This window comes from Stegodyphus dumicola, chromosome X1, assembly GCF_044657685.1.
Source record: "Stegodyphus dumicola isolate Sdum_Otavi_A_Nest chromosome X1, ASM4465768v1".
Taxonomy (NCBI): domain Eukaryota; kingdom Metazoa; phylum Arthropoda; class Arachnida; order Araneae; family Eresidae; genus Stegodyphus; species Stegodyphus dumicola.
In genome coordinates, this window is record NC_140780.1 from 252237157 (window position 1) to 252249335 (window position 12179).

The 12179-nt window shown below is 30.3% G+C and overlaps 1 protein-coding gene across 1 annotated transcript; it reads left to right on the forward strand.

Moving 5' to 3' along the window:
* The first annotated feature begins 1387 nt into the window (after positions 1-1387).
* LOC118198865 (hemocyanin G chain-like) lies at positions 1388-10061 on the forward strand. Its single transcript, XM_035370646.2, has 9 exons — positions 1388-1655; positions 3839-4056; positions 4633-4838; positions 5309-5705; positions 6509-6637; positions 7146-7280; positions 8231-8417; positions 9057-9280; positions 9719-10061. The coding sequence occupies exons 1-9, from the start codon at positions 1460-1462 to the stop codon at positions 9905-9907; spliced, it is 1881 nt and encodes a 626-aa protein (XP_035226537.1). The 5' UTR covers positions 1388-1459; the 3' UTR covers positions 9908-10061.
* The last annotated feature ends 2118 nt before the right edge of the window (positions 10062-12179 follow it).

A 12179-nucleotide genomic window follows, 5' to 3' on the forward strand; every position in this document is an offset into this window, starting at 1 on the left:
ATTCCACCAGATATGCTTTTATTCTTTAAATCTGAAAGTTTACTAATCAAGTGCATTCCGATAGAAAATATATAATATGCACATGAGTGTTGCAGGTGCAGTTTTATTTCAAATAAAAACATTTTTATATATTGTTTTCGAGATTTGTGTTATGATAGCTACAGATTCGAGAGCGTAAATTCTTCAAAGAGATGTTTGATGTTTTATGCTCAAAAAGACAAAAAAAAAAAAAAAAAAAAAAAAAAAAAAAGTTTATTGAAATCTTAATACTAAATCTGAATAAATGAAGATTTTTATGGAGCATACTTTCATTACATGTTTGCTTAAATGTTTTATTGCTTGTTAAAACGTATTAAAAATATCAGTTTGAAACCTGTAACATTTTAAAAACGATCTATGAGAGACAAACTAAAAGCAGAAATATATAAAGTTTCTAAAAATTATAATATAAACAGAATTGCTATTCTTATGCATTTAAAATGAGTATATCCATATGAATTTTAATTAAACAAGTCACTGCGAACTAGATATGAAGAAGATTTTAACTCTGAAAAAATATAATGCTTAGAATTTCAAAAAACATTAACTGTATTAAGCTCACGGAAAACTGGCAAATATTATTATTGGAAGCTGGAAGAGATTAACTAATTAATGATCTTAAATTTAGAAATAAAATCTTTAAATAAACTGGTAGATAGCTGTGAAAAATATATAACTTTATAAATATCATATAATTGCACTAAATCTCCAAAATACTTTTCTTATTTATTTACTGGAAAGACTTGGCGTACAAACAAAACCAGGCATTTCAAATCCGTGTAATTCAAGCGTCAAATTATAGGAAATTATCGCACTGTCCCGTATATGCTCACTATGTAGTAATATTTCCAGCTAATATTGGAAGATCCGTGGTTCGAATGCCAGAGAGGGCAAGGTTGACTTTTCACACTTTCTGCTCCGAAAATTCCAATGTCTGGATAAGTGTGATGCTAATGAGGAAGCAACTTAGCTTAAACTTCACTATTATGCGATCTAAAAATTAAAATTAGTTAATTAAAGCTTAGATATCCTTGTATAACTTATTCTTAAATTTTCGTCACGGCTTCATTAATCGTTCAAATTTAAGGAAGGACTAAATAATTTTTCATATTATGATAGAAATCTTGGTTTATAGTTAACACTTTTGGTTCACATGTCGAGAGAAAGTTCGTTTCCTGCTACACCCATCCTGTATGCTCTATGTATAGAGGAGATTCTTAGCTTTAGTTTCCCTCCGAGTGACTATTTTTGATCGTATTATTTGATACGAAGAAACAAGGGAGAAAATATTTCTCAGAAACTGGTCAAAAGAAAAAAATATGAGTATATAAAATGGCGTATATGGCAGAGGTAGAAGCATCGGACACAGGCTAGCTTGTGAAGAGATTCTTGTGGGCTTTAGCAGAAACCAGCTCTAAAAATGTCAGTTAAGGAGAAGCTTGATCAGCTGTTGCCCTTGTTTGAGAAGATCACAACTCTCACCAGACAACAGTTGCCTGTAGACCAAAGGGATCCAAAGCTTTTGGGAGTTGGAGTTTTGCCCAGAGGAACTCTCTTCTCATGCTTCCACGAGAAACACCTTAAGGAAGCCACCAAGCTCTTCGAAATCTTATACGGTAAGAGAACTCAACATTATGAAAATAGTTTATACTTTTTGGCAATTCGCAAACATTAGTCTTTCTTAATTTTTTTTTATAAAGTGAAACGATAATTGATAGAATTATTATATGTTCTGATAAAGTACTGCTTTGCATTTATTTGAAATTTTGAAGAAGATAAATAACTTTTCACTTTGTTAATTTTTACATTAAAAGTAAAATAAATTTTCATTGCATGGAGACTTAGTTATTATGAAATATAAGTATGGATTTTTTTAACGCTCATAAGTTAAGAGATATCTGATGAAAAGCCATTTGTATTCGATTGGAAAAATGCTGGAAAATTTTAAAAGTCATTTGCTTAGAATTTATTTTTCTTTTAATGAAATTTTATTGCTCACTAGAACTTCTGTATCCTAAGATTCTATCATAACGTGAAAAATTATTTAGTCCTTCCTACAAACCGAAATTTATAAAATAATTTTCATTAATTATTATTTTTATCATGTAGTACTTAAAAAGTGGTAAATTATTTAGTTTGAAAATTGGTTACATTTAAATGAAATATTCAGAGCATAACTGAAACGATTCAGATATACAATTTTAGTTAACGTTTTGATCTTCTGCTTTGCTATGGCGTGTTCTTTAATTTAATTTCATGTTGTCCTGTAAAGTAGTAATTTTAAAAATGTTTAATAAAATATAATTCTGATTGACGGATAATTTTGGTGTAATACTTTTGTTTTTACATGAAGGCACCTTAATTTAGCATAGTCTGGATACGACCAATTGATTTTTATAGGTCTAACTTAATGTGCAACGTATATAACGATACTAGAATGTATTAAAGTTTGAATTAAAAAAATATTCTATGTAATATACGTTATATTCATGCAAAAATGTGTTTTTTTTATTGTTAAATTATATGTTTACTCACAGTTTAGCTTAGCATGCTATAGAAAGTTCTTCAGTATACAAACTTTGCTTTACATACTTGCTGGAGAAAACAGTTTCCTTTCATGTGAAACGCAGATTTTGAGAAAAAATACAAATTAATTCTTTTCGGGAATGAATGTTTTTTTTTTTTTTTTTTTTTTTTTTTTTTTAAGAAAAAAGGCAATCTTATCTTCCAATGCGAATAGTATAGTTTCACATATGAAACTATCAAATCAGTTCGTCCTTTAAGATTTAATGGCGAAGTTTTTCGTGCCACAGTATTATTCGAGCGAAAAACTCCAACGACGGAATTTCCCACAAATCATAATTGAGACCAAAATTCGAGTTTCGATAATCTACCGTTTTGTTTTTCATAAATTTTCTAAATTAGCGTGTTCATACAAAATCAAATTCACATAAACTTAATTTCTATATAAGCACCGCTACTGATCACATTACCAGTAAGAGAATACGGAATAATGGAAATCATTTCAAGATAAATATAGAATTAGGAGAAAAGGTATGGTTGCATTTGTGTAACTTAATTTGTACAGAATATATTTTCAGGCTGACTGACAGCATTTCTTCAAGCGCGATTAATTCGATCCCACTTGAAGCAATACATTTACCAGTTTTTTGTTCCTTTACGGGTTTTTAATAATTCAAATATACAGAATGAAAGGAAAAAGAAATCTAAGAAAAAAATAAAGAAGAAGCTAACTCCACTAAAAGCTAAGAAAAAATTGTTAACTTCACTAAAACAGTTGATGAAACTTTAGAATATTTTGGGAGCAAATACATGACTTTGATGAACTAAATAGGCAAAAATAAATTACCTAAAAACTAAATAAGCAAAAATTAATTAGATCGTATCTAGACTCATATTCAGTAAGTAGAATAAAATCTCAACTATTTTATCTTAAAACTGTCAATTTAAAGATTATTAAATCACTTTTTAAGCGCTTTATAAGCATTTTATAAGGATAAGTAACAGTATTGTAGAATCATGCGAACTGCTTTCATTAGAAACAATAATATGAATATGATATGTTAAAGAGAACGTATTTTTAAAATTCATAATTTTCTAGTACATAGAAAGACTTATTATTGCAAAAGGATATTACCAAAAATTGAAGGACTATCTGCCTTGTGGATTACAAAAAAAAGGGGGGGAGGGGTCTAGGAAAACTAGGAGGAACACTAACTTAGCACGCTTCGCTACGACATCAGAAAACGGTAAAAATAATATCGAAAATTTATTTCAGCTGCTGGTGATTTTGCCGAGTTCATAAGACTTGCTCAGCAAGCCAGGGAAATTGTAAACGAAGGGCTTTTTGTCTACGCTCTGTCCGTGGCAGTAGTACATCGTGATGACTGCCGAGGAGTTACTTTGCCTCCCATCCAGGAAGTTTTCCCTGACAGATTCATCCCAGCGGAAACTATCAACTTGGCCTCAAAGGAAGCAAAGAATAAGCCTACTGAAGTAAGTTAAGTCTTCTGAATAATCAAATTTATACGTGAATCTGTTCCATATAAGTAATTTCGATATTTCGCAATTAAATATTTCCAGATTCATATTTGTACATTCTAAACTGATAAAGACATCGCGTTGTTTTTTGTATATTTTGGTGAGTTGCAAAAATAAAGTTATCCATTATTAAATCCAGTTATTCATTAGAGCTTAATTCTAAAAATTTTCATTAAATATGTGGAATTTAAAATTTTCAGAATTCAAATAAGTCAAAAATTATACATTTCAAGTCATTGAAAATAAAGAAGATATGTTATAATTTAAGTCCCTGTAAAGTATTACTTACCTTAATTTAGTAAGCAAAATTTCTGAAAATTTTAATGGGACTCATATTTTCTCAGTTTACACAAAATGAATGAATGTTACTTCTTTTGAGAATGCTGTAAGAATTATGTTGCTAAGAAGAAGAAAACTCATTTTTGTGACATTTTTTTTAAGATTTTAATTATAAGACACTAAATTCTTGTCATATTTTACAATATACCTCAATCAAGAGTGTACTGAAGCTTTTGTTATTAAACCCCTCAGGATATCGTAGTTCAAATTGAAGATACTGGTAACATCTTGGAACCAGAATACAAGCTAGCATACTTCCGTGAAGATATTGGTATCAATGCTCATCACTGGTATTGGCATGTTGTTTATCCCGCTAACTGGAATGTAGAACTCACTCAGAAAGTGAAGGATAGGAAAGGAGAATTGTTCTACTACATGCATCAGCAAATGTGTGCCAGGTAGTGATGATTTTTTGATTTTACATACAATGTATACTTTTTAATATCAAAATAAATAGTATAGAATGTGAGCAAGCAATTCGTGTTTCGCAATTGTAAAATTTACATCTTTTATCATCAAATTTTCTCAGAATATTTACTTTTTCCATAATTAATGAGAATTAGTTATAATGATATTAAAAAAATTATTTATACTAAGGAAATAAGACTTTTAAATTTTCATATTTATAGGAGCAACCGAAAATTTACATATTTATGAAAAATTCATTACTTAAATGCAATAAAACGTTAAAAAAATTCTTTAAAGTAATGATATAACGGATTTATTCCTATAAAGGTTTCAATTTCAAGCCATTTTTCTAATGCCATAAGGGATACTGATATCAGAAAGCATTAAATTCAGCAAAATGTATATGGAAAGTTCTGTTTCGTATAAACAAGATTTGAATTTAATGGAACTTTTTCAACAGGTACGATTGTGAAAGATTATCTAACGGACTGAACCGCATGGTGCCTTTCCATAACTTTGAGGAAAAGCTTGAAGGCTATGCTCCCCACTTGACATCTCTAGTCAGTGGATTACATTATGCCTCTAGACCGCAAGGTTTTAGCCTGAGGGATCTAGTTGATGTAGATGTCCAGGATATGGAGAGGTGGAGAGAAAGAATTCTTGAAGCTATTGACTTACAACATGTTCACAATGCTAATGGAGAGGAAATTCCACTGGACGAAGAAAATGGTGCTAACATCTTGGGAAGCATCATTGAAGCCAGCTCAAACTCACCGAACATTGGTTTCTATGGATCTCTCCACAACTGGGGACATGTCATGATGGCCAGAATGCACGACCCTGATGGCAGGTTCCAAGTAAGCATTCATTTAAGAATATTGTCTCGAAATCATTCAGTATTTTAAGAAAGGCAATATAAATACAAAATTTCTCTTTGTTGATAAATGTATTTTGTTAAAACTTAATTTACAAGTTATGTCTCAAGTACTGCGTCAGAACTTTTTTATTCAGTGTTTATTGATCAGATTGGTAAAATCACTAAAAAATCTTCAAAGTAATCTTTCTGCATCAATACAATTTTGCCAGCGAGATTTCCATATATTGTATGGCCCCCTAGAAATCCTCATTCTCAACGGGGATGTCCTTTAAATGCCTCGTAAAAATCATTTTGATACTGTCAATGATATCCAGATGACGTCATTTCAGGGCTATTTTATAAATCTAAAATTCAGCAGCTTTTATGCAGTTTTGAAGACATTATTTTTTAAACCGATTCTTTTAATAAATTTGAGAATAAAATATCAAATTTAGATTGTAAAATTTTCTGACCAGGAAAAATTAACTAAATAAATTGTTATCATTAATATCTATGTCATGAAATATCTAGTGAACAGATTTACGCGCTGAGCTAAAGAAATGGATTTGCTTACACAGAATTTTGTAATGCATCTTTTGCTGATTACACTTTTAACGTTATTTTACAAGAAGTTTAGGATATAAGTAGTTGCTTATTTTAATTGTGAGATTTCTGTGTCTAAATGCACTTCAGTTAAGTTGAAAACTGTTATAACATACTGACCTATTAATGCATGGAATGTCACTGAATGTGCAATGAATGTCTCCTCTTCAGTATTACTATAGTTATTTATTTATCTTTTAGGAAAATCCTGGTGTCATGAGTGATACTTCAACTTCTTTACGTGATCCAATTTTCTACAGGTGGCACAGATTTGTTGATAACATCTTCCAACAGTACAAGGCAACCCTGAAACCATACACAAAAGAACAGGTATACACATTTTAAAAGCATTTTAGAGAATTTTAGAAATAAGAATTAAATATATTAGCTGTTGTAAGAATTACGCTCAGGTGTTTACCATATTAAAGAAGAGAAGATATTGCAAAGCCAAAAGCAAGGTGGACGTAATGTAATAGCATCAGGATATATGTAATATAAAATTCCTTATATGGATAAGATAGAATTCAATTAAGAAATACAATTCTTTCTGATAACATTTCAATTTTTATGTTTAAGACTTAGTTTTAAAAAAAATCGGTAGTAAATAAGTGAATACTGAATGGAAATGTTAATTATTTTAATAACTGCTAGCTAATACATATATTAGAATAACACACACCTATTCCAAATCAGAAAGAAAGGAAATAAGGAAACTAAAACCAAACTAAGACAACAGACCTTTAGCTAATCTAGCCCTATTAAATACAGTATTTCCGTGTTATGTTATCTCTTCCGCTTAAAATATATTCTATGAATGACTTTTGTTTCCTTTTCATAGCTGAGCTTCCCTGGAGTGAAGGTTGCCAGCGTTCAGGTCAATGCTAAGCAGAGTAATGTTTTGACTACATACTTAAAAGAAGACGAACTTGACCTTTCTCACGGTATCAATTTCGGCACTGATCACAAAGTCAAGGTAAGTAAAGTGATATCTGGTAATTAAATAACTGTTAACCGCTTGTTAAAAACAGTTTTCGTAATCTCTTTTCGTGCAACATTAATTTATATGTACAACGGAAGAAATTAAATACGTAATACCGATACATTCAAAGAGCTCTTGTTAATTTCTCCACTTTCTAAATTCCAGAAATCTCAAGTAAATGAGTGAAAAAAATAAAAAATAAAGAAATTAATTATCTGATTTCTTAATAAAAATGAATTACCTAATTTTTTTTTTTACTTCTACTTCCACTTACTTATTTAACTTGTTTTCAGAAAAAACAGGCTAGTGATTTGAAACACTAAATGTATCTTTTACATTTAAATAAATCTGAAGCTAAGAAAGAGGAAAATATATATCTATCGATAATCAATTAAATTTTTAATATGACCAGTCCCTTCCACAGCAGCTTCCCTTCCATAACACTTTGTTTTGCCGTTGTTTTTCATAGCAACAACGAGAAATATTTTGGAAATGTAAATAAATGCTTTCCTCTTTTATATCATTTTGTACCAATCCAGATTGAAATAAAAGTCAATACAATTAGGACCAGATTAACAGATTGGCTATATTGGCCGTCCCCAGGCTATTGCGCTTAATGTGGTGCCAAATGTGCAATAATAATAAGTTATTTTTTGTGGTGCTAATGGTATATACAAAAGTGCCAACGACGCCTTCTGGCTAGGTCGCGAAATAACTTTGTACGGCTTTGACCACAGTTCTACAAACACATACAAAAATAAAAAACATATGAATATCTTGGGCAGTTATATACTTTTAACATATTTAAACGCTTTTTAAGTTATTACAGACATTAAAATTAAAGACTGAAAAGTGAGCATTAAAAGTAAAGCAAACATTTGTCAGTATTTTATGCGCAAATTGATAATGACGGAAGCTAATGAAAATAACTTACTTTGTAACAGGTAAAGTATCAACATTTGGATCACGAACCATTCTCTCTCACAATCAACGTTGAGAACACAAGCGGTGGTCCTAAACACGCCACTGTCCGTGTCTTCATGGGACCCAAATATGATGAACTTGGAAATCGCTTGGCACCTGATGAGCAGCGCAGGCTTTTCATTGAACTCGACAAATTTCACAAACAATGTAAGTGACAATTTTTATTTCAGACTTTGATACTAGTAAGAATATAATAAAGGTAAAAATAAATGCATATTGCTGACGAATCTAACATGTATGCAATATAGCAGTATATCCTACCAATGTAAATGCAAAATAGCTTCAAATGTAATGGTTTAATTTTCCTCAGTGCATACCAACAAATTTAAAAAGCTAGATCTGATTGTTACTAGCAGTAATAATTACTGTAAAATGTTAAAGAAATAAATTTCATATTTCAAGATGTTCTGAATCAAAGCAACCTCTAAGAATTATAATGCTCATATTAAAAAAAAAAAAAAAAAAAAAAAAAAAAAAAAAAAAACATATTTTGCTTGCTATAAGTTGATGTTTCAGTTTGAAGACAACTATTGGATCTATATTTGAGTAATTATCTATAATTCTCCCCCTTAGTTTACAAAAAAAAAAAAAAAAAAAAAAAAAAAAAAAAAAAAAAACATTAATTTATCATTTGATTAGGTTTATTCTTTCTACCGTCTAAAAGTAAAATATAAATTATTAAGTCAGCAATTACTTATTAATCTCACTTATTTTAGTGAGAGATTTTGATAGTTATTTCCATAATAAATATATTGCTCTTTTCTGATACCAATCTCCCCTTTCCAGTGGCTCCAGGAAAGAACGTCATCAACCGTAATGCTGTTGATTCCAGTGTAACATTGTCTCATACATACACTTTCGATGAATTGCGAGCTGGCCAGAGTGGTTCTGAAGATGCCAGCGAGTACTGCAGTTGCGGATGGCCAGAACACATGCTTATTCCCAGAGGAACACCCAAGGGCATGGAATTTGAACTTTTCGTCATGCTTACTGACTACACCGTTGATAATGTAAGTACAATATCACATTTCAAGATGTTTTGCTCTTTTTTTTAGTTTAGTTTCTTTCAAACATATCAGTAATGTTTAAATATCTTAGATCAAAGGTAGGCAAGCATGACTTGGTAAACTTCGCCAAGTACATTACTGTAATATAGACGGTCTGACGAGAATAATAATAAACATTTTAAACTTATTTCTCTATCAAATAAATAAACAGCAATAATTTACGCATGTCATTTAACCAAGACATTGTTACGTTAAAAATAATCAATATTTATTTATTATTAAATAACATTTATTTGCTTAAGTGAGTAATGGTCTCATTCCCCATTTATCTTAATCATTAATATCCCATTAATCTTAATATTCAGATTAGATAATAATTATTAATTCAACATGAATATGGTTATAAGATGTGTTTCTAAACGAATATTCATTTATTTTTAGCCTGAGGGGGCTAATGTGAAGACCATCTGCAGCGATGCTGTAAGTTATTGTGGTGCCAAAGACCAAAAGTATCCTGATAAGAAGCCTATGGGATTCCCCTTCGATCGTCCGATCGTAGCTCGTACAGCAGCCGAACTTCTTACTGACAATATGTCTTTCAGTGATGTTAAAGTCAAATACCTTGGTTAAGAATTCAACATCGACTTTTAAATTTATCGAAACTTTTCTTGAATGCTGAAATTAATATTCCTAAGATCTCAAAATGTTTACGGGTATTTGCTGCTGTGATTAAAGCAAATGTTCTGATATATGATATAATTCAATAAATCAATTTGGCAGTTTATTTGAAAGATTTGTGACATTTATCTTACATAATCTACCATTTGTACTAAATCTTACATAATTTACCATTCGTCCTAAATCTTACATAATTTACCATTCATAAAATCACTTCCAAGAAGTCCAGTTTCATGTAATATTTAAATGAAGAATTAGTAACTTCTTACAATCATAATATGTAAAATTTTAATATCAAGTACGGAAACGTATGAGTAAGTTAAGCAATTTGAGAAAGACTTATAAATAAAGCACGATAACGGGAACAAGAAAGGCATTGATGAAATTTTAAAGATTTAAATCTTATTTCCGAATCCTGGAAATTCTACACATGCAATATAGGCCAAAAAAAGGGGGGGGGGAAGAAAGACAAGAAAAAAGAATAACTCATAAAATTTAAATCGCTGGTAGTTGCAAAAAATATAGCAACTATATCAATATTTTAGTTTGATTAATATATCAACTGTTTGGTTTTGGAAGAAAACAAAATTATATCTTTTACAAGAGAAAAAGAAACCATCTGAGAGAGCGACAGTATTTTCTCTCAAAAAATTAGATCAAGGTTTTGTACATGGTATTAACATATTTTATCATGTCTCAAATTGTTCATCTACGGTAACAGAAGCAACACATGTTAATTTTTCCAACACTTAGACATTACTAGTAACATTTTCAGCAACCCACAGAATGTCTTGTTTTACGTAAATCATCTGAAAACAGAGTTAAAGACTTTACAGGCTACATATTTATTGTTAACTCGAAAACAACTCCACAATCCCTCTCCTTCCCTGAATTCACACAAGATTATGCAGATTCTCGAGTTCATTATTTGTGATGAAATCCAAATCTTAAATCTAAAGACTTGATATTATATTTATGTTACCAAGCTTCAGAAAAATCCGTTCTTCTCTTGGCTGTAACAACAACGAAAAATTTAATTGCTATGATAAAAAATTCCGAAAAATTTTTATATTTCAGCACGTATTTTAGAATTCGCACTTGACGCTTTACGGATGCAAAACATGTCCTTCCTGTAATATGTTTATCGATTATCACTTAGCAGTTACTGACAAAGATCTTCCTAGTAATAACATGCAACAAACTATCAAAAATATACAACAGCTCATCTGATAATTTAAATATACTTTAGGAAGCAAAAAACGTTCTCACATATAATTTTAGACCTGTTTCCCAAATTGAGTAACGAAACGTTACGCGTGAACACAGAAACCTATTCCAGGGGGCATCTTCTCATTTCCAACCGACGAAAACGTCAAAATTTCCAATTAAGAAAATTGCCAAAACTAAAATTATAAACTCTTTCATGATTACTATAATGAAGAGGAGTAGAAATATGCATTTACAATAACTCATAAATGAAGATGTGATGACGGAACATCTGTAAATAAGACTTTTAAAATACTCAAGCGAAAATATTATAAATTCAGAACTCTATCATACTTACCCAAAATTTTTCTTTGTAAAGAAGATTCGTATTTCCGTAACACATTGTGAAGTTATGCTAAGAGTATTCTCAATCTGAGAGACTAGAGCTTCAAAAGCCCTTCTGTCTCACCCTAAAAACTCCTATATCCAACTTATAATAGAAAGTTTGTTTTCTTCTCAAGTTTATTCAGCGTTTCTACCAATAAGTTTCTCAGTTAAAAATGCAATGAAATAATTTCTATTGCATTTTAATTCCCTTACGTAAAGGAGTGATATTTCCCCAACTAGTTAATTCATTACGCAAACACATGAGGGCTAATTCAGAAATCAAACAACAAAAATCAGCGTTATATTTTCAAATTTTCACAGGACTAGTTTCGATGGTTTCTTTAGGAGGCATTGTAAAAGACAAATAGGAAAATATTTGAAAATTCAATGATTTGCATTAGCATAAATGTAAAAAGAGGTAACATATTCAAAGTGTTCAGGTTATCGATAAAGAACAGAAAAAGTATATGAAAACATGATAACATCACAGTTATTCTCAAATTTCTATCAAAACTGAAACTTTTAAGCTCAAAAATATACTTGGGATACAGGAAAAGAAACGTTAAATATTAAAAATGAAAATACTCAAGGTAAACTTTCCGAAATGAAAATGAACATCAGGAAATATCCA